This window comes from Hippocampus zosterae, chromosome 5 (assembly GCF_025434085.1).
Source record: "Hippocampus zosterae strain Florida chromosome 5, ASM2543408v3, whole genome shotgun sequence".
NCBI lineage: Eukaryota > Metazoa > Chordata > Actinopteri > Syngnathiformes > Syngnathidae > Hippocampus > Hippocampus zosterae.
The window spans coordinates 9,984,244-10,007,956 of NC_067455.1; the positions used below are offsets into that span (position 1 = coordinate 9,984,244).

The window sequence follows — 23,713 nt, forward strand, 5'->3', positions numbered from 1 at the left end:
TGCCGAGAAATAGCAAGAAAGTACAAAGAGAGACTGAAGTGGTGTCCAATTTGTTTTTAAACCTTAACACTGCTCACACTGGTTTAGCGTGTCTCTGTTTTGGAATTATAGCTCCTTTATTAACTGTGTACTTTACCCCAGTTCCTGATTTTAATCTTGAGGAATTTCCATAACAAATTTAATGAATGATCATTTATACCCCCTGACAAATAGTAGAAATACTTCAGCTGAAACATTTGTGCACTGTTTGCCAGCAACCATGCGTTGTTTTTATTGAAATTCAAGAAAGTAGAACAGAATTTCCATTGCAGACTAAATATAGTTAATAGGTCATGACCTACTGTGACGGACGGCATTTGAAAACTCTGTATCAGTCCTCTAGTTTCATGTAGCCATTGCATGCCTAAGAATCCACCGGACATGTATGCATCGTTTCCATGCCACATTGTGATTTGTGATTGAATGAAACCAATTCAGCATTTATACTTGTTTACTACTATAGTTCAAGCACCCCCCCCCCCACAATCATCATCCTTAACCTTTCAGTTTTATTGTCTGAATTACATAACCACACTTTTATGACTGTGTGATCATATGATGAATGAAAATAGCAAGAGGTGCTATTCTGAGTTACCGCACAGTAAGTGATGTAGTCTTAGAGGAGTTTGCATGTTCTCCCCGTGCCTGCGTGGGTTTTCTCTGGGTGCTCTGGTTTCCTCCCACATTCCAAAAGCATGTAAAACACTCATTTTCATGACTGGTCAGGTTAAAGCCAAACAACTCAACTTTGATTTCATCTGGCCATGTCGTACTTTATCGCAATTCTTCTCTGAGTCATTTTGATGACTTTTATAATAATGTCATCAAATGTTGTGATATTCTCACCAAGCCGTTCACTGATGTTTTTTGTTTGTTTGTTTGTTTTATCCCATTCCCTAGCTACAATCATGTCTGTCTCAGCTTTTAGTCTTGCCAACGGTGGCATTGAGATTGGAAAGTAAGAAAATGATTCTTAGAACAGGTGTGCTTTACATGACTCTGTGAGCTCAGGAATGCTGGTTAGTTGTTGACTCCTCATAGCTGTGTGCCACATGGGCATCTGTGGGAGCCAAAATTCTGGTGTCCGTCCAAGATCAAATACTTCATTTCATTCATGAAACTGGACTGCTTTTCATAACTTTTATATCATGTTATTTTTAACATTAATGTTTTTTGACTGATTTACAGATGTGGTATGCTTTGGATCACGAGACATGAATGATACTGAAGTAATATCAAGTTTGTCTCTGTGGCCCATGTCTAAAATTGGGAATGAGTGCTGAGTTGATATGGGTCATGTGGATTACTGGTACAGAAAGCTGATCTCTTGACAGTTCATGTTTTCACTGCATTGCCCCGAGAGCAAATGGGTTGGCGTTGGTCACCATGACAACAGCCCAAAGTTTTTTTTGTCTAGTTTTAGACATTCAGTAGAATGTCAACCCTCAAACCGGATCAGTCTTTAGGAGGAAAAGAATATTCCCTACAAGAGTTGAAATCCATCTTCATGCAGGAGCCATACTTCACTCAGCTTAGATTGTCTTGATATCAAATGTCAAGCCTGAGAAACAAAAGGTCCTAATTCATTAAAAAAATGGGAGGGGTAGCTAATAAAATATGGACAAATTCAAGTCTTCAATGAACATAACACGAATTGGTGGGCGGGGGGGGGGTAGAGATTTGGGAACAGGGACACCTTCAGGATTATTTTCTCTCCCACGGCCCCTTCTCAAGATTTCTCATTTTCCCTAGATGTTTTGTTTTCCCTTGCCCTTCCCCAGGGTTAAGGTCAGGGGAGTTTGTAAATATTTGTCAACTGCGGGCATGTGAAGTCCGTTGAGACTGTTTGTGATTAAGGGCTGTATAAAATAATGTGACTTGACGTGGCTAAAATGAGGCTTGACCGATAGGGAGGCTTAGAAAAAAATCGATACATATATCATATATTTTAGAATATAAAATAAAATGGTTAAAAAATGGATTATCTGGGGCTACACAGATTTCTGACAGGTCTATAGCCCCCTAGCCCAGGTGTAGCGATATCCCGGTTTGAGAAGAAATAGGAGTTCTCTGCTCGAAGAAAACACAGCAAGATGCAAACAAGTGTGACAATCGCAGTACCTCGTTTGTCCTTTAGGTGACGACAAAACCAGAAGAAATGCAAGATGCCAGATTCCACTGAAAACACACTTGCACTGTTCTGTTTACGGGAGGAAAAGAGTGTACCATGTTAAACATTGTTTACCCTGATTTGTTATATATCTAGTATACTGTGAAAATTAGACGTTATAAGTTCTAGTTAGTAAGAACAAAAAACAATTCCACAAGATGGCAAAAACAATGACCTGTGAATTAACCTGTTGCTATTGACAGGCCAACTGAGTTGTCGATTTGTGAGCAAATATAGCTAATTTCATTTCATTTCAGGATATAGTCTGGAATTTTTGTGACTTTTTTTTTGGTGGTGTACCATTACATTTTTCTAATGTAAAATATGTGCCTCGGCTCATTAAATGTTGGGAAACACTGTCTTGCATAATCTAGGCAAGTCATGAGCCACATTTTAGCAACGGTTTCCTAAGAACTTGAAACAGAGCCTTCAAGAGCTAAATACAGAAAAATCGGACAATTTTTAAAGCAGTTACTTGAAGATCATTATATGGTATACGCTCACAAATTGGACCATGACACAGAGCAGAAAGTGGAGGAAACCATATTTGCTTGCGAAATTGCAATTCTAGTTTAGTTTTATACCGTTGACATGCATCTTTACCGACCGCTGCCTCTAAAATTTTAATATACCAAAGTCCGCTGAAAAATGAGAGACGAGCTCCTGGGCTGTGGTTTAGACACCGTATTTGCTTGCAAAATAGCATTTCTATTTTTGTTGTATATACTGTAGTTTATATGTGTCTTTAAATACATGCGCTGCTTCTAGCATTTTAGTATATACCACCGGCTGCTGAAAAATGGGAGCTGGGCCCAAAGCGCTGTAATTTGGACACCTCTGCGTTTGAGGGACAGTATATGGTATACAGTAACTGTGAACTGATATAAATTTAGAATTTAATACAATACAATACAATACATGCTGATTTATATAGCGCTTTCACAACAGCGGCAGCTGTAACAAAGCGCTTTACAAAACAGTTAACATAAAGTAAAATAATAAACACAACACATAACATAAAACACGGACAGTCGTGCAGTCCTAACCACTTTTCCGTCACACGCTTTGTTGTTTGAAGCGGTTTGAGATGAAAGAGGAGAGAATCAAAGTGTCCTTTAACCAGTGGATCAGAGACGTCATGCTCAAAATGCGCACACGTCGGCTACAAGCTAAGTTTCAAAGTCAACAAGAAGCTGTAGCATCCATTGACGAAAAAAGAGATTGGTTCACTTCTCCTGTCCCATGGAAATCCATTTCAATTCCAAGCGGCAACTCACGGTTCCAAATACCCTTATCATAGTACTGATACATAACACATTGACGAGTTTAGACATCAGAAGCCAGTGAGCATTGTTTAAAACTCATTCACTCCCAAAGACGTTTTTATGTGTCTTTTTAGACTTGGTTTAGAATTGGCTGGTACTGAACGAGTTTAGGGCGGCCCGGTAGTCCAGTGGTTAGCACGTCGGCTTCACAGTGCAGAGGTACCGGGTTCGATTCCAGCTCCGGCCTCCCTGTGTGGAGTTTGCATGTTCTCCCCGGGCCTGCGTGGGTTTTCTCCGGGTGCTCCGGTTTCCTCCCACATTCCAAAAATATGCATGGCAGGCTGATTGAACACTCTAAATTGTCCCTAGGTGTGAGTGTGAGGGTGGATGTTGTTCGTCTCTGTGTGCCCTGTGATTGGCTGGCAACCGATTCAGGGTGTCCCCCGCCTACTGCCCGGAGACGGCTGGGATGGGCTCCAGCACCCCCCGCGACCCTAGTGAGGATCAAGCGGTACGGAAGATGAATGAATGAATGAACGAGTTTAACCATTGTTCAATTTATTTGATTTGGTCGTGAAAAAAAGGCTTGCAATATCGCAATCACTAAAGGCAGACATAGCCTTCAAATTTGATACAAACGTAACCATTAAACACGAATAGAATGAGTAGGCCACATCAAAAGATGTATCAGACACCTGTGTAAAATATAATCTAAAAGATAAAAATGAAAACACTGAAGAAACGTATTTCACTTTAGAACATTATTATTATTGTTGTTGTTAAACAAAAGAAGCAGAAAGTGTGTCCAAACTTTCGCCCGCACTGTTTTATTGATTTCTCGGTGTTTATGTGCGCGCTCCCGGCAGCCTGACTACCAGCTCGGGAGGGTGCGCGCAGAGCGAAGGGGCGGGGCGGAGTTGCGTGGAATCAGGGCAGCTGTTGGTGAAGAGTGACCTGGATATTTACCTTCCTCAACCTGGATCCTCGTACGCCACGACCCGTCCCGAGGTGTCCCCGGCGGTCACTTACATGTGCGCGATTCGTCTCTAAAGCGGGACGACGGAGGTAGAGGCGACTTTTTTCTCTTTTTTTGTGCCCGCTCCCTCTCTCTTAAGAAAGGTTTGATGTCGCCGGAGTTGCTCCGGGCTTGAGGGAAAAGTTTAGTAGCAACGCGTTTTTTCGTGTTTAGGGTGTGTAGCTACACACATTGCACGCTCAAGTCGAGGCTGTCAACAGGTTCCGCGTTCGGCACAAAGTACGGAGAGGTCACTGCCGTTTATGTGGACAACACCATACCATTGTTTATTGCTTTTCAGATAATGATTTGTTTGGTTTGTATTCGTTTTAACTCCCTTTGTGTATTTTTGTGTACCCGTCCCTATAGTATTTGGCCGCTGTGCTGAATCTCAAGCACTTAATTCGGTGTATCCCAACCTCTACTGAGTCAGGGCATATTTTTCTGTACGTACTGTATTTGACATTTGGGAAAACTGTCAAGGCACAGAATCAAGCAAAAATGTCACCAAAAATGAACGCACAGGTTGATTGTCTCCTTTGCCATCCCGTGGAAGAGCTTTTATTTTTTGTTGCCTGTCATTATGTCACCGGCAAAGATAGCTGAACAAAGATACATTTTGGGGGTAAATATGCTGAAATTCAGATTTAGAACGCCATTTTAAACTCACACAGGCTGTAATTTTGGGGGATAAAATCATTTTGGTCAGCTGGTACTAAACAGGTCCTAAATCTGATTATAATACGGATTTATTTACTTCTTGTATTTATTAAATACATTGGAAGAGGACTGAAAAATATCATTGGATATTTAATCACAATCACAAAATTGGGGGCGTAGTCACAATGTGACTATTTTTCAGAATCATTCAGCCGTCGCAGTAATTAAATAAAATTGGGTAATTTCTGGTAGCACACCTGATGATCTATGTCACAGGAATGAGCCATGACACACTGGTTATTTATTGACAGTTATCTAATAAATGTGTTCAAGTCAATCTATCACATGTACTGTATATGCTAACCACTAAGAGAAGCCCGCATATCCTTATTATAAAGCGCTCACTTGTAAGTAAGCCTGTGAGAGGCTTACTACGGAAAAACAAGCCATCAAGTAGAGCTCAGCTCGGTTTTAATACATTCCAAGTGTGTCCCTGTGTTCAAACATTAACTCAGAACACTGCGGGCCCTTGTTTTTTTTTCTTTTTTCACAATCCATTAATCGTTTACCTGGAAGCCAAGACAGGACTGGACACACTCGCATGCACGCAGGAACATTCCTCCAGCCTACTAAGAGGTGTGAGTGGTTGCTTTAGTCCTGTACATGTGTATGTTCAGCCTACAACTGCAAAATGGGCGTGTTGGAGAGCTGGAAAAAATGTTGAACATTCTTATCATTCAGCTGCCTTTGCAAGAGGAAGCAAGAGCCAAAGGCAGGCCCGGGCCGAACATAAGACGGATCACCCGGAGTGGGGAAATGTTTACATTTCTTCCTTGGGGACCTTGCAACATTTTTTTCTGAAATGGTAAAATAGAAACAAATAATTTAAAGTTTTTTGTAACCGTTTATTTGGTTTTAGAAATGCACGGCAGCCGGATTAAATTCTCTCGTCAGTTTTATGTGGCCCACGAGCCGTAGGTTCACCACCATCCTGCACTGTGTACACTCACAGCACTCCTTTGCATTCATGCTACATTCGTCACTGCTCCATCCAGTGCTCGGCATTCAGTGTCATTGTCAGGGCGGTGCTGTCAGACAACAGTGTGAAAATGTCGATCATGTTTGTTGTCGTGTTTCTCAGGTCCCCGTCTCTGAGACCAGCCAAGGGCCAGGGTGGTTACCTGCAGTGACAGACATGCCAAAACCGGACCTGCTCTGCTTAGTTCAGCTGCTGGACGGCACCATTGAGACCTTCCGAGTCAATGTACGAAACACACCGAGAAACAGTTTCCTGCCCGTGAATATGAGGAGATCATATGTTGCTGCTATCTGTCGCCGTGCTCCGCTAGTGATCGTTATGTGGGAGCATGACGCATCCTTTTTTTTCCTTCCTCCCATTGATCCACATTTCATGCCCAACACTGAACCTTGGTGTCAAGGACACGTTCACCTCCTGCGGTTGTCACCCTTGAGAGGCTTATGCATGATCAGCACACCGTGTCAAACGAAGCACACGGGCGATATAGATGCAAAGGTGCAAGGCAATCAGTGTTGCGCTCTGAAACCGCAGCTGTCTAGCATCTTTGTCTGAAGATTTAATATGCAATATGAACCCCCACCTTGATCACATAATACAGTGAAGATAAAACGGCAATTTTTTTCCCCACACATTTCTTGCAAATAATACTCGAATGCAGCAGCTTTATAATCTGCTACTAATGACTTCTTGTTGGGGACTGCAACCTTTTTCTTCCTCAGCCATGCCATGCAAAAGCTGTTTAGAGAATTGTACACACCTCTGCATAAACTGCACACTGATTAGACTGTGCAAAAGTACCACTGAGGGAATAATATCTGTTGAACAGAATATGTTAAGGCCTTTTTTGGAGGGCGGGGGGGCAATAGGAATAACTAATAGCCTCATCCGGAGGCGGCTTTTATACCAAAGTCCTATTTAGCCGTTCAAATCAGATGGCTGTAATGGATGCGATGAGTGTATATACAATAGTTTGTGTTCAGGATGTCTGTACCTGCGTAAGTACTGCACAACCTCAAATTGAGGCCTCCGTTTTGACCGACAACAAAATCAAAACACAGAAGCACATTGCGAACATCCAAGCTCCACACTTGCAAGGCCTGAGCCAAGAAACAAACCTAGAACCTCAGAAGTATGTGGTAGGTGTCCTGCCTCAGCACAAATATTTTAGATAGTCAAATGATTATTGGAATGTGGCAGGAAACCACAGAACCCGGAAAAAACCCATATAAGCACATGAAGGACGAAGCCGAGGTTCAAGTTCTTTGAACTTTTAATACAGAGAGAGAGAGAGATGTGCCGCGCCTCATGTCATGTCCGTGTTTCAGAAGCAGGATGAAGGTGTGGTTTTGTTGGACCAAGTGTGCGACCACCTGGGCCTGCAGGAGAGGCAGCTCTTCAGTCTGCAGATCAGAGAGTCTAGCACAGCCGTTACCTCAATCATGGCCAATACACATTCGCCCGTGAGTGCACACACTCTTCTCAACCTCATGCACTTTTTTTATTATTATTATTTAAAGCCAGCCACTGTAACACATTGCACTTACTCGTTGTTGTTTTTTTGCCTCTATTATTGATTATTTGAGCATACAAAAGCACATGTGGTCAAGAGACATTTGAATACAAAAAACAATTTAAAGGATATCCACATGCATATAAAATAATGTTGTTGCTGTTTAAACACAGAGTGTGCTTGCTTTGTGTTTTTTCCGTCTTTGTAAGTGATTATGTTTCACAAATTTCTTTCTGTTAGAGATGGTTGGAGCCTGAGAAACCCTTTAAGAAGCAAATCAAAGGTATCCACCGGGCAATTTATTGCCGTTTTTCTCCCATTGCAAAGTACATTTTGACATTTCCAAAGAGGCAGTGTGATGACGGCACTGACATAATGACATTTCCCTGCAGGTCTTGCATCTCCCTTTTACCTAAACTTCAGAGTGCGCTTCTTCATTACCGATCCCAACTCTCTACAACATGAACAGACAAGGTGCTCTCTTCTTTTTGCCTTAGTTTAATTCGTTTTGTATTTGGTAAGCACAACATTTTGTCCAGTCGATGAACTCAATCACAAAATCATGCCATTATTGAAGATAATAATGCTCAGTTTTGTATTTATTTCACACATTCCTTAACAGTCGTTTCTATTTTGTTCTGCTGTTTTCAAATATTTTAGATTCTTATACAGTGCAATGAAAAACTATTTTCCCTTTCTAAAATGTTTTTTTTTGCATAGTTTCCCCACTTTAATGTTTAAAATCATCAAACAAATGTACGTAAGCATTATACAATAATAGCCTACTTTGTCAGTAAATATAAAATGCTCGTTTTATATATTAAGAGAAAAAAAATTCAAAGCTATATTAAATCGTGAATGTAGCTGTGGCTTATCACATTTTTCAGTTCATTTTCACTGACCACACCTAAGCCTGATTACCCCCGGACCTGTTCAATCAATAAATCACCGAAATAGAACAAGTCTAACAAAATCAAGTCAGACAAAATATCTCAAAAAGATGCGACAATATTCCATATCTTTCCACCCACCAAAACAAAACGAAACAAAAAAAATCAAGAACAGATGAGAAATAAACTAACTGACATACATCAGTCTGGAAAGGGTTACAAGAGTCACTCTGAAAGCTTCCAGCGGTTCCAGCTAATCATGGTGAGGGCCATTATCCATAAATTAACCCATTTAATCCCACTGGTGACATTTGTGAAGGGCAACATTGATTTACATTTTTTTATTACTGATTACTTAAAAGGGCTACCAATGACACCTGATTTTGACTTTTAATTATCTGGGAAAATATTGGGTTAAGAAAGCATGGAATGGAACAGTAGTGACTCTTCCAAGGGGTGGGCAGCCTACAGAAATTACCCTGAGAGCATAGCGAAGACTCATCCGGGATGTCACAAAGGAATCCAGGACAACGTCGAAAGAACTGCTGGCCTTCCCTTAATGAAGGTCAGTGCTCATGACTCAATGAGGAAGAGGCTGAGCAAAAATATCATCCATCGCAAAGGTCTAAGCCTAAAGCCACTACGGACCAAAAAGAACAGAAAGGCCCATCTTGCTTTTGGAAAACACATCTGAATGATTCCTCAGACCTTTGGGAGAATATTCTATGGATTGACAAAAAGAAACTTGTTGGAAGGAATGTGCCTCGTTACATCTGACATAAATGCAACACGGCATTATAGAAAAAGAACGTCATACTCATGGTCAAATGCACTGGGAGTGTGATGCTCTGGGGCTTGCTTGGTTAATTCAGGACCTGGACGAATTGCATGAACTCTATTCTTTACCTGAAAATCCTGAGGGAGAATATTTGATCATCAGTTTGTGGCCTCAAGTTGAAGCGCATTTGGATTCTGCATCAAGACAATGATCGAAAACATCTCACCAAGTCCATTTATGAATGGCGTAATCTTTAAAATTCCGTTCATGCACGAATAGAAAAATACTTGATTTCGGTTGTTGCTGCCGAGGGTGGCTCAACCAATTATTAGATTTAGGGGGCAAGGACTTTTGAACACTGGGCCTTGTAGGCTTGGATTTTCTTCCTCCCTAAATAATAAAAACCTTCATTTCAAAACAGCATTTTGTGTTTGCTTTTGTCTTTTACTAAAAATGAATTTGTCTGATGATAGTAAACATTGTCCAACTGAAATATCAAACGCCTCAGTATGATGCAGTGCAGTTTGACATCTCAGTAATAAGCTTGTTGTTAAATCTCTAACAAACCGGACATCATTATCTTTATAAAAGCAATATTTTTGCTTAAGGTAATGTATCCGTTCAGCGGCTTCATTGTAAATAATCTCACAGCATGACGTTATTTCCCTTACTGACGTTTCACACCCCCAAAAAGTTCTTTCTAATTCTAAAATCTCTTTAATTTTGTTCTCCGCAGGAACCTTTACTTCCTCCAGATCAGGAGTGACATTAAAGAAGGCAGGTTGGTGCGCAAAACAAGCCCGAACACAACCATTACAACCAGCCCATTTGTGTACACTTTTTTTTCTAGCTTGCTACATTGTGTCGCGCTTGATTGCAGGTTGCAGTGCCCGCTGAGTTCAGCTGTCGTGTTGGCCTCTTACGCCGTGCAGTGTAAGTCCCCCGCAGCAACCTGTGATTAATGACTTCAAAACAGCTGTGGGAATAATCACACTGTTGAATGTGCTCTCGAGTTCTCGACAAATGCGACAAAAGTATTGGGCCACGAGGAAGTGAAAGGATGATATGCGTTCTTGCGGCGATAATACTCCAATAAACTTTCTACAAATTCTCCCCCCCCCCCCCCCCCCCTCACAATAGTGTGTGCCTCTGGGAATTCTTGTCCATTTAGTAATACAGCTTTTATGGACACCGGAACACATCAATGAGCATTCCTCGAAACCTTCCACAAAGTCCGAAGTATTTAAATGTCCACAATGTCTTTTGTAAGATGATGACTTTAAGGCGACATATGATTTTGAAATATTTATAATTTGATATTAAAGTACATATAAATGTATTTTTACTTTAATATCAAATATGTGACACCCATTGAAAGCTAATAATGTTAGCCAATGACAATCTGTGCATCTACCAAAATTTGATGCAGCTCTGCTTACCATTTGGCTTTGTCATAATAGTATCATACAAAGAGGGCGGTTGTGGGTGTGTTTGCATGATAGGATTTCAGGCTGTCATATTAAAGTGGCTCTTAACTCATTCAGTACCAGCCAATTCTAGACCCCCTTTTTTTTTTACCCTAAGTCTTGGAAAAATTGGGGAAAAAAAGTATCTGGGGTTGAACGTGTAGAATGTGAAAGGACATAGAAATATGTCTTTGGGAGTGATGAATCCTCTACCAGTCTAGCTGATCATGACATGGGCGGATAAGCTCGATGTGATGCTGGTTATTATTTCTAATGCTACCACTGGTCAAGTGACCACTTGATCTCGAATGACAAGGAGCCCAATTGTTACGTGGCAAATTTGCAAAAGTGCAGAACGACCTGATAAACACGTTTACTTTTTGTTTATAACCCCATAAAGAGTACGTTTTCCGCAAATTGTCTTGTGTAAGATGAATTGAAAACTAAGGGGTCAATCCCACCCTGTGATTTAATTGATCAAAAGGTTTGTCTCAAGAAATTTGCCATTATGGCATACGAGCATCACATCATCTCATGGACTACTTCTGTTTGAACAATAGCTGAGCTGGGGGATCACAGTCCATCCCAGCAAAGCGGTTACTTGTCCAAGTACCACTTCATCCCTGAGCAGGATGAGAACTTTGTTTCCAAAGTGGAGGACCTGCATCCAAAGCACAAGTAATGTGATTCATAGCATCCATTCATACTCTTGCTGCGCTTTTCGGTCGGTTGATTGACTCGATTGCACGTGTCTGTGTGTGTTGGTCTAGGGGTCTGAAGAAAAGCGAGGCCGAGTTGTGTTTCCTCAACACAGCACGGACGTTGGAGCTTTATGGAGTGGAGCTGCACGCTGCCTTGGTATCATGGCCTCCTGCATCCAAACGGCCATTTCATGCTCCATTTTCATTTCATGGCTGACATTTCTCTGACACTCTCGCTTCTTTCTCGATTTCAGGATACCAACAATACCTCTCTAATGGTGGGCCTGGCATCAAGTGGTGTTGCAATATTCTGTAATATGATTTGCTCGAGTTTCTTCCCTTGGTGAGTGATGGCCGCGCTCATCAGGGTTTTTTTTTTCCTTTTACCCTCAAGTTCACCACAAATGACGTTGTCCCAAATCAAATTGTTCCCATGCAGGGGGAACATTATCAAGATTTCATTTAAGAGGAAGCGATTCTTTATGCATCTCAAACGTAAACATGTAAGTATTTTGTTGTTGGTAATAGTTAGCTATCCACAGGTCCGAGGCCGCCATTGTGTGTCTTTAAAGGGTTCCAACTCAAGTCAACAAATTTCTTTGCAATAATAGGTTCGATGTGACCCATGACGTTCGCTGCGTGTGACCGAGGGCACTTTGACATCACTTTCAGACAACTGCAGTGGGCGGTGTTGCATGAAATGCGAGCCTCCTGAGAATGCTAAAAAACAAAAACAAAGAGTAGATTCATTGACTTAATTCTTCGTCCACCAATGCAATATTAGTCAGAATATTCTTTCAATTATTGCGACCGCATAAAACGTATTGCATGTGTGACCACGATTATAGCCCCATATTGCTAGACTGTCAGAGTGACTCAATACAGTTGAAGTCATTTCTTGAATTGGCAGCTTTATCCAGATTCTCACACAAATTAAGAAAAAAAAGATGGTTTGTTTCTAGCCTCAGCTTATTGTGTGCATATTTACCAAGTCAAAATGACCGCAGTAAATAGGGTTGTTAAACCAACAGAGTTTCCTGGATGTCTGTTGCTTTTTAGTGGGACATCCGTTCCAAGTTGCTCCATGAATTTCTTGTGGGGATATCTTACCGGTGTGTGTAATACTTTTAGTTAGACTGCAGATATTCCATTTATTCCTTTATTTTTGGATGAAATCCACATTTGGATCTCTAAATACGAACGCTTTGCCACTTATATGGCTTATTGCAGGAATTCATTTTGCTTGACCGCCTGAACAGTATTATAGCCAATAACATTTTTTTTTCCAGACTGAACACGAGTACCAGCACTTATATTCATTTTGAGGACTCATCACTAATACCGAGTATCGACAATGCTTATTAATGCCATTATGACTGAGTTGGGGTAAAAAAAAAAAAAATTGGGATTTTAATCACAAGTTTCATTCAAATACACCCACTTACAAACACTTTTTAATGACTTTGGTGTTGTCATCTGTGTTTACCTGAAAAGCATCTCCACATGACTGGCATGGCTTGTACCCCAACTTTCCATAAAGTATATATCGGGCTAATAAAGTGCTGTCAATGTCATAGTATAGTATTTATTCGAGAACAAGTAAGAGTACAGATGTCTTGGCACTGATACTGTTCCTGGTATCGGTGCATCCGTAATGTTTGATTCTGTGCGACATGCAAGAGTATCGATCTTTTTGACCTTGAAGCAATTGCGATTCCGCAGGGGGAGACCCAGGACTGCGAAGTGTCACTAGTACTGCTCTGCGCAAAGAGCTGTAAGAACCTGTGGCGCTCCTGTGTGGATCATCACTCTTTCTTCAGCAGCAACCGCACCGCCAGGAGCCCCAAACACAACAACAGCACAGTTCAATCCTACAGGAAGATGATCACACACCACCTGGGCCTTGCAAACAGTAAAAACGAAAGGTGTATTTTCTTTTAGTCCATCATACAAGATTTATTTAAATATTATGTTTTTTTAAACTCCACTTTCATCACTTGTAGTGGTCCAGTTTGTCAACGTGTGGTGGGCGGGATGGTGTGGAACCCAGTCCTGCGGCGGTCCATTTCATCAGAATATTTAGAGACGAAGAGTCTACCGTCTAGATCGCCCCCCAGCACACCCAAATGGTACAAGTGCAACATCTCACCAGACTGAATTCTGGAATCATCATTACCTTCTTTCTGATTTATGTCTCTGAGACAGGCGGAGTACTCGCGTTCGCCACGGCATCCGCAAAGTCCGTCCGTCATCCATGGAGCTGAACAGTGAGTTGAAAGACATGTCCGAGGGAGAAGACGTCTTCTACACTTACAGGACGTCCGTCAGCAGCAGCAAGGACAGCGAAGGGGACTCTTCGCTACATCAGTGTGTATTTCATCCTTTTCCGTATTATTCTTCGAGGCAGGTTTTTCACTTAACGGGAACTGACAAAAGTTTGCATATTCGCAGATTATAAACTTCGATTTTGAATGCATTGCTTTAGAGTCAATGTCATCCCAATCTATTTTGCACTTTGTGCAAAAATTGGTGATGGACTGCAATGTCATAATTTGCGCGATCTATCAATGACGTTATTGATCCTCAAAATAAGGCATTACAGAAAACACAACCGCATTCACACTGGGGTTGTTCGGTGCTACTCTAGTGGATGTGTGAGCCCGAAAGCTGGTTTATTTTTAGCCTTGTCACATGTCGTGGGAGTGGAATTGGTAATTGAGTATCGTTTTTTTTTGTTTTTGTTTCCAAAACTCGCTGATCGACCCCATAAATGGTGATCGCGTCAAACCTAGTTGAGAGAGCTTGAGTTCATTCTCTTCAGAACAAATAGCTCCTATCTGATTCAAGAGTGTGCTCGTTAAATGGAGCAATGATAGAAGTCAGAGAAAATAAAAATTAACTGCTCCACCCGGGCCCCGCTTGAGCAGATTGACTGCCTATCTCAAAGATGTGGAGGTAGCGGATGATTGTTTTAACATCAACTCAGTCAGGTAAGCAAGTGTTTATCAGACAGAGGTGACAGATTTGCCATTGGGGTCCATTGGTTTTATATACTTTTTTCCCATTACCACATCCACCATAGGGAGTTTAGCAAAACAAACATATTTTTATATGCTCATAACCTATTGTGATTTCAATTCAATTATGACGCAATTATGCTGTCGCTCTGCACTCTCATAATGTGATAAAGTAACATTTAAAATACGTATGCTGTATTTCCGGGAATGTCACTTACATGCTTTAAAGGCCTAAATTCATCTTGTCTGCTTGGAAAGTATGTGCATATACATATACAGAATACTGTAATCCTGGCCTCTGCTCTAGACGCCATGCCTCAATGTGTCGCCACATGCGTCATCCTCTTGAACAAATACACACCTCCACTATTTTACCCTCAAGGAAAAAAAATAAAAAACAATACAGGTGGGGCATTTTAGGTGGCTGAAACTGCCTTAACTATAGCAAGGTTTCCACTTGCTTACAGTAAAATATGATGTGCTTTTTTGACACTGTATACGGGCCATTACAGGCCTCTGTAACCATTATTTAAGGTAATAAGATGATTAATTTCCTCACTCTTATTACAATCCATAACCAAAGGTTGGATGATATCTCGTTGCAAGCTGATGACAGTATAACAGAAGAGGATGGCGTCAGCAGCTCCCTCTACAACAAGGTATTTTATGCACTGTAATTTGGCCACGCCCTTAACTACGTATGCTGTACTTCATTTTGTGTGTTGTAATTATGAGTGTCTGCGTTTATGCAACAGGCCCTCAGCGACGGCGACCTGCTGCTAATTCGCATCGCTCCTGATCATGAGGGCAAGTTTGGCTTTAATGTTAAAGTAAGTGTAAAACGGTTGTATTCCCTCTTGTGGCTGTTGTTGTGTGTTTTGTCACTCCACTCTTATTATTTAATTTCATTTTAGGGTGGGGTGGATCAAAAGATGCCTCTTGCCATATCCCATGTTAAACCTGACTCTCCGGTAAGAGCCAAATGACGCAAGCACGCACTTATCACTCTGGCCAGGAGGGAGTGAATCTGGCAAAATCTGACTTAAAAACATTTGAGCCACATTTTCCTATTCCTTTATTCTTAGTGCATGGTTTAAGTCAAGCTTCAAATCTTCAATTGAAACTCTGTCATTGACTGGTGTACCTTGCAAAGTAGGCTGTTATAGGTTCCAGCTCACCTGCCGCAGTGAAGAGAAACGCAATTTCAAATCATTTTTGCACATAAACAGCACAGAATCTGCATTCGCTTAAAGCATATCACATCATGTTGTCTGCAAGGTGGTAACCTTCACAACATTGTGAGGTTGAAATGTTCTGGAGAATTGGAAACCTTTCATGGAATCAGCTGGCATATTTATTCATGCAACTAAAGTGAAAGTTTTTAGGTTAGTCATTTCAGCATTTACGACTTACTGCAAGGTAATTGTGACCAGACCATCAGAAGGTTCTGTGCATGCGTGAGTCATTTCTGCAATCCTGCAGTGGCTTTATCAAGGCCACAATTTCAAATTTTACATCAAGGAAGTTTTGAGTAGGGAATAGGAGAACATATAAAAGTATTATTCACCGTGAGGGAAATGAACAAAAAAAAAAATCGCGGGACAAGCAGCTGTAGTCATGTCGACGGAGTGCGTTGTGCCTAAGTTAAGAGAAGGCAAAAAAGGATAGTAGGAACCCGTTCCTGTATGGTGGGGTTAAGGGACAGTATGTACTATCTATTCCCCAAAAAGAACTTGAGGGAACAAATTTGCTTGACACCGCATTTGCGAATCGGCTACTAGCTTTGCAGTTAGTAAATATAGCACAAGTGGAAATGCTATGTATAGTTTTCCCCTTTTTTGTTCGAGTCACTTTTTAAAATACTGTTCACCACATTGGGATTCTGTGCGCCACGTCCAGTCTTGCATCATAAGTAGGAGGGCACTTTCTTCCTATTGGTCAATTCAGAAGAAACAATCGAAGGATCACGTAGGACATGTCACACTATGTGGCAAGATGAACAAAAATTCTGACACGCCAGACCTTCGTCGTCATGGTTGTGAAGGGTTCCAGCTAAAAATCTGTCAGCTAAAAATCAGGGTCCATTTGTGTAGTTTGACATCGGCATATGACAGTCTACAGAATGTGGATTGATATGTGGGCGGAGTTGGAAATATTTGCTGTTAAGTGACATTGACTCGTCTCCAGGCCGGTCGATGTGAGCCCAAACTGCTGGAGGGAGACCAGGTGGTACTCATCAATGGTCGAGACATTTCTGAACACACACACGACCAGGTGGTCATGTTCATACGGGCCAGCAGAGAGTCGCACTCCGGAGAGCTTGCCCTGCTCATCAAACGCAAAGGTCTGCTCGTAGACATGCAAATGGCAGGAAATGTGCTGAGGCGAAGTCTCACGGGTGACGCCCCCCCCCCCCCCACCTTGTATTCCAGGTCCTGGCCGTGCAGCGGCCCTGCTGCTGCCGCCTCCCGCCCTCACCCTCACCAGTCAATCCCAAGGAGATGGGCAGCCAGAGCTGGTCACGACATTAGACGAATCTATGCGACAGGTGGAGAGAGGAATTCAGTCAGGAACTCTGTGCTTCCACTTTGAGGTATTTGAGTTCAAAAGACGCAGATTTGATGCAGGTCGATGTCGACATCCAAGTTGCAGATGACGTCAGTGATATTTTTACAGTACAGTGTTCAGAAATATTTTTCGGATTCCTGTTTGAGCCTTGCAAAGCAAAGCCCATTTGGAAACAGAAGACAGTTAAAATCAATTAAGGTTGTAGAGTCATTTTGTTTGGCGTACTTTGTTGTTGTTCTGTCTGCTCCTCGAGCCAAAAACACGTCATTAGCGATTGGTCCGCGTCATCCTCTAAATGTCATTGTGGAGTAGTATAGTCGATTAGTCTGTAAAATTCCTAATTTGTATACTGCACTAAAATTGATTTGTCATTCTAAGCAGGAAGTCTTGTGTCCCTTCCCAATGTGGAGTACACCGTATTGGTCCAAATATAAGACGGCCCTGATTATAAGACGACACCCTCTTTTTCAAGACTCAAGTTTGAAAAAAGACTTTTTGAACACCAAATAAATGTTTATACAGAAAATAATTACAGTATATCTGAAACAAATGATTATAATATATTTGAGAAAAAAAGCATTTATTTTTCCTCATTCAAATCTTAATATCTGAACATTTAAATATATAAACTAAAGTGCAATCGCATTCGTAAATTAATGGCTTCTGGTTTTTGAAATGAGAAGAATGACATCATAACTTCTCCTCAGCTGCCGGTTAACCTGGCCGATCTTCAACCCACTTTTCTCCAGATTGTCACTATGTTTCTCCATTTTCTGTTATCTCTTCTATTATTTTCTTCTCTTTTCTTTCTTACCGTTATTTTTTTTCCCTCTCCCTACCCAGTGTTTACTTTTTTGAACTCTGACTGTAAATTTCCCAATTGCGGGACAAATAAAGGATATCTTAATCTTAATTTTTATTTTTATTCTTCGTGACAGGGGTTCACTTTGGCCTGGGGAGTCAAGTTCAGCATTCGCTGCAATGATATCTGGCGCCATCTAGCGTCGTGAATGGGTATAATGTCTAGACCCCGAATATAAGACGACCCCCACTTTTTCCAGTCTTATTTAAATGCAAAAAAAGACCGTCTTATATTCGGGCCAATACGGTAATAATGAGTCTTTTAATCGGGACCGATGCTGGCCCTAATCCTCACTGGACCGCCATACTCTAGTATTTGTAGTTGTTGTTTGTGTATGAATTTTCATTAGTTTGCATTCTTATCATTCCCAGAATTTATATCGGAGGAAGCCCGGCTTGACGCTCAGCTGCGCTCGGCTTCCCAAGAACATGGAGAAGAATCGCTATAGGGACATTTTACCCTGTGAGTGCTTACTTCCAATCCCTTGATGCTTCCTCCCAACCAGCATCACGTTACTACTCACTGATGTAGCACCATGCGCGATTTTACCTGGTGAGGTGTGTGAATATGCTCACTTGCCCATTTCCTCGCTCTCCTTGCAGATGACGTGACCAGAGTCACCCTCGAGGGCCAGGAGGACTACATCAATGCCAGCCATATCACGGTGCCCATTCAGCAATGCATTTACATCTCTCGAATGGATGAATGTAAATGCGTGTGGTTGGTTTCTGTTTGTCCGTTTCTTAGATGGCACCTCCGGTGTCTGGGGAGTGTTTACGTTACGTTGCAGCTCAGGGTCCACTGCCGCAGACCTGCTCTCACTTTTGGCAGAGTGTTTGGGAGCAGCAGTCACACACCATTGTCATGCTTACGACTCTGACAGAGCGAGGAAGGGTATGCAAGCGACTCCACTTCCTCTGCATCTTCATGATGGGAAAAAAACAATATTTTCTTGGGAATGACAATGAGTAAACAGCCACGGAAATGCTGGACATTCAAACATGTAGTTGGGGTTTTATGAAATGCACGATGACTGCATGGATACTTAAGAGGTGCAGGTTATGATTTTGTGAATGTGCCAAAATAAGAGAATTGTGTCACCTTCACTCAGACACAGCAGTAAGTCATAATTAAACTTTGTTATGATGATGATGATGATGATGAAGAAACACACATAATGTACATAAATAGCAGTTGGAAAAAAAGTGTGGACCTCAAAGTTAGCTAAGGCCGGTTAAATGACAACACTAAAGCTGAGCAAAATAAGAAAAAACAACTCGAAAGAAGCAAACCTACAATAATTGTAAGAGCCTCAAGCCTGGACCATTTCTCTCTTAAAAGCAGGTTGAATGGTTGTCTTCTTAATTGTGTGATAATGCAGAGTTATAAAAGACACAAATTACTTATTGTATTGACCTGATGCATATGTTGTTTGTACAACAGTCATTTGCTTTCTGTTGAGTTGATTTACAAAAGTGTAAAGAGAGGCATCATTGTCAAGGTCTTGGATAAAAGAAGTGTGCTTCCTTGTGTCGTGGCCGTTGCTTGGTAACCTGAAGCTCTCGTTAATTGTTCGTTTTTCTGATGTTTGTTAAGTGCCTTGACATTTTCCTTTTGTTGAGATGTGCGTGTACACACATTACAATCACTTCACATCCTGCTCCCGATGAATTGCCAATTCCTCTCAAGTGTCCAAACGTACAGTAGACCAGTTTGGTTTCAAGAGCAAATAAATGATATCTTGACTGATGACTCAAACTGATCCAAGTCACTGCTTGCTGTGATGATTTTGCAGACCAAGTGTCACCAGTACTGGCCGCATCCACCGGAAGTGAAGGATTACGGACACATGCGAGTGAAGTGCCACTCAGAGGAGTGTAACCTGGCCTATGTGACACGGCAATTCACCCTCACACACACTCAGGTACCCTAGTAGAAGATTGTTTTTCTTATTGCACAATTACTTTTTCCTTTTTTTTTGTTGTTAAACTCCTCTACCCTTTGTCACAAAGTGTCGTGTTTTTCCGCTTTTACCGCCACTTTTCTGCTCTCTTTCTCTTTCTAAACATGATGATGCAAAATACTGGGCCATGCCATTTGATAGTCTTAGGCTAAACCCGGCATTCTTGCCGTCTCTGCTTCCTCATTTTGTGGGAACATTGGGGAACCAAGCATGGTCCATAAAAGCATGCTTTGAAGAACACCATCAGCACCTTTAAGATGAACTACATCAGAGATGGTGAGCAAGCATGACCAGGGCCTTGAAGTGTACATTATCAAATAAGCGTTCTAACCTGAAGTATGTTGCTCTTGGCATTTTTGACATTTGCCCATCGCATCAGCTCCTTCCCTCACTGCTGTTTTGTCATCCCCTTCACGTCTTAACACCCTCAAGCCAGTAGCGCTCGCTGCGGTTTTCTCCATCTCAAATCAGCTATGCTTTTCAAAGTGTTACCATGGTTTCGTGTTCAACGGTGGATGCATTTCTTACTCAGAGAAAACTTGTTCGGAAGTTTGGGTACTACACGTGTTGTTAATATATAGCCAACAGCCAATCAGGGAAAAAAGGAGGTGCTGCTGTACTAGGTTCCATAATATAAATGTGAAACAGGCTTAATAGAAGTCATAATACAACAGCATGATAATGATATTTACGTAATCCATCAGGGACATGTACAGGCTGTGACTCATGTTAAATGAAACACCTAAAGGCCACGGTGCATTTTGCTTTCATGCTTGAAAACAGGAGAGGGAGGGGTATTCCCTTGAATGTCAGGCTCCGATAAATCCTATGCAATGGCCCTTTAACACTGACTTTCTTTGTTGCATGAGAGAATTATGACAGCCGACACAGCGATGGTTTGCTGCTACATGTGCCGCGGTTGTGCCATATGTCCCATCTCCACGGGAAGTTACCAGTAGCCAAAACATGCTAATATCCGTGTAGGCGGACTGATGTGTATCCAGGTAGTAAATAGGGTGCAACGTTCAAGCGGAGGCGTGTGCATGGACAGTTAGGTTGACATGGCGCACACTCTTCCTAGTCATAAAATCGGACTGGATTTTCCACATGAACCTCCCAAGAGAACCATACAAGGCTCAAGGATGCATAAAGTATGAACGTGCTCACATGCATGCACAAATACTACCGTGTTGTCCCATCTGTTACTCTGGCGGTGCTAGTTAATCCCTGCATGAAGTCACAGGCCGCATGCCTGTTTAAAAAAAAACAACAACAAAAACACTCAACTCAGCTCTTCTGTGTTCCTCTCTCCAATCCCCTGCACCTGTTTGTTTGCTTTTATCCCATCGTTGTGTCGTCACCCCGCATTTTGTGATCTCACCTCAGGATCACGTGCGCCGAACACACCCTGTACTTTTTGTCTTCTCACATGGCAAACTAAGTCATTGTGGTAAGGCCTCCAGTTTAGTTGGTACATTAATGTCACTCAACTCAACTGTATTTATAGAGCAATTTCAAACAGCCATCGCTGCATACAAAGTGCTGTACAGGGAGCAACTAACATATCCAACAATAAAGCAATAAATCAGTCACAAAGATGGTAGAAAGCGCCAAACAGTAAAACTGAGATCAAATCTGAGTCATGCTGAGTCAAATGCCAAAGAATACAAGTAAGTTTTGAGGAGAGTTTTAAAAGATGGGCAGCGAGGGGGCACATTTTAGTCCAGTGTTGTAACAGAGGTTTTGCACTGCTTGCAGTCTCTCTAATGATCTTCATATGTGTGTGTACTCAGCGGGGTGAAGAGCGTGCGGTCACACACCTGCAATACGTGGCGTGGCCTGACCACGGTGTACCTGATGACCCTTCCGACTTCCTGCTGTTCATCACCTCGGCCAGGGAGAGGAGACGAGCCGAAGAGCCACTCGTGGTGCACTGCAGGTAACACCCTCCAGCCCCTAATTGAACACACACCGCCTTCTACTGTGCACCCAGCGCTGTTCGCTCCAGCAGAATACTTCTCTTTTAGCGCCGGGATTGGACGGACGGGTGTTCTGATCACCATGGAGACGGCTCTGACGCTGTTAGATCGAGGGCTACCGGTGTTCCCGCTGGACATTGTCAAAACACTGAGAGATCAGCGAGCCATGATGATTCAGACCACGGTACACTGGACCAAACATAATCCTTTCCAGGAAAATGTGTCCAAATGTCTCAGGAAATAAGGGATAATATGATTTCATGGTCAAAACCGGCGCCTTCATAAATCCTTTGTGCTGTACATATGTGCTACTAAAAAAATTAATAAAAATCTCAGGTGCGGTATATATATTTATGTGATTACATTTATTATTTTCTTTAACATAATTGATTTTAAATGACTAATAACTATAACGCCTGGATCAACACAATTGTTCCATTCTGCAAATTTACGCAACTTCAATGTTTTTAACAAGATGTTTTTCCCCCAGGACTTGCATTAGAAAATTTTTTCAAAAAAGTTTAGACTACAATGGAGCTAAATTAGATGCATTCAAATGAATGTTGCCTGTTTTTTTTGTCTTTTGGGGTTTTTTTTTTGTTGCCGTCTCTCACTATTTATTCTGTCTGTTGCAGTGTCAGTTCCAGTTCGTGTGCGAAGCCATTCTGCGAGTCTACAAGGAGAAGCAAGGGGGATCTAAGACCCCGCAGCCCAAATGAGAACCAGCACCAGAGAAAATTTAGCCTCATAACTTCCACTCGAGCGACTCCCAACGAGGGGCTGACAAGCACCACAAGAGATTAACCTCTGTTGTGCCTGCGGGGTCGCTACATAGTCTGGATAAGAATTATGTAGCATCCAAGCGCAGCTGGATGTCAGCTATGTAGCCAAGATCAAATAGGACACTTTGAAGCTCACACTCGTCTGCCTTACGTTCTGCCTATCACGCCAACCGAGCTTTGAGTGGGACACACAAAACGAATGAAAGCTGCTAAGCTCAGGAATAAATTGGTGTCGTCTGCAGGATGACTGATGGAAAAGGCAGAGAAAATGTTATAAATATGTAGTTTATATGCGTGCCTTTTAGTAGAAGAGCAGAAGTCTGTATACTACAGAAGATACTGTGCGGGGTACTGTGGCGTTGCTACCACTTTTAACTTAAATTATTCTCACCATGAAATAAACGCCGATTTATATGCCTATCGTCTACTTTATTAGCATCCTCATTCTAAAATTGTCAACCATACATATGCACCTCAAACTGGAATATCATTGAAAACTTGAGAAAAGCCAGCACTTATCCTCTTCATTCCTACTCTGCTAGCTTGTTGTTAGCAGATTTTGATGGTCCGTCCTGCTGGGGGCTGTACGCACCTCTCACCACATTGTCTCAATTGTGACAGAACAAACAATTTGCCAAGCATAATAAACTCTGACGACGGTCTTCCTGCAGCTCATCAATCAAATTTTGGTCATCTGGACGGTAACCCCGGGAGATTAAAAATTGATTTTAAAAAAACTGACTACCTTTTTGGAATCTGCATGCCAGTGTTATTTCCGCTGTGTAATTAGTCGATAGAATTCTATGGTAAATGTACAATCGGACGATTTCATCATGGTCTTCTACGACCATGAATTACTGGCAATGTGAGAACCTCTTTCTTTCACATCCCAACAGGACGATGCTGCACACTGAAGAGTTTCAGGCCATTCAGTTGACCTTCAGATGAGTGACTCGCAAGCTGGCATCCAACCAGCACAAGTATCAGCATAACAAATCAAGCCCCACCG

General features: G+C 41.8%; 1 protein-coding gene across 2 annotated transcripts; it reads left to right on the forward strand.

Annotated features, from left to right (window-relative positions):
• Positions 1-4,364: 4,364 nt before the first annotated feature.
• On the forward strand, positions 4,365-23,121 carry ptpn3 (protein tyrosine phosphatase non-receptor type 3). Of its 2 annotated transcripts, none has more exons than XM_052065816.1 (26): positions 4,365-4,539; positions 6,291-6,413; positions 7,514-7,648; positions 7,939-7,981; positions 8,091-8,172; positions 10,103-10,147; positions 10,247-10,299; positions 11,393-11,510; positions 11,603-11,690; positions 11,788-11,876; positions 11,973-12,036; positions 13,256-13,458; positions 13,537-13,662; positions 13,739-13,900; positions 15,134-15,209; positions 15,303-15,380; positions 15,465-15,521; positions 16,738-16,894; positions 16,983-17,143; positions 18,352-18,442; positions 18,583-18,644; positions 18,728-18,874; positions 19,776-19,904; positions 21,737-21,882; positions 21,971-22,106; positions 22,558-23,121. In XM_052065816.1, the coding sequence occupies exons 2-26, from the start codon at positions 6,345-6,347 to the stop codon at positions 22,639-22,641; spliced, it is 2,601 nt and encodes an 866-aa protein (XP_051921776.1). In that variant the 5' UTR covers positions 4,365-4,539; positions 6,291-6,344; the 3' UTR covers positions 22,642-23,121. The 2 variants fall into 2 exon arrangements, with proteins under 2 accessions (XP_051921776.1, XP_051921777.1); XM_052065817.1 differs by having other exon boundaries at positions 15,306-15,380.
• Positions 23,122-23,713: the final 592 nt, after the last annotated feature.

Excerpts from the sequence above, each read along its gene's own strand:
- ptpn3 (XM_052065816.1), top strand. The coding sequence starts at position 6,345 with ATGCCAAAACCGGACCTGCTCTGCTTAGTTCAGCTGCTGGACGGCACC. Across the intron at positions 11,691-11,787 it reads TGGAGCTGCACGCTGCCTTG|GATACCAACAATACCTCTCT; the intron begins GTATCATGGCCT and ends TCTCGATTTCAG. Across the intron at positions 18,443-18,582 it reads CTATAGGGACATTTTACCCT|ATGACGTGACCAGAGTCACC; the intron begins GTGAGTGCTTAC and ends CTCTCCTTGCAG.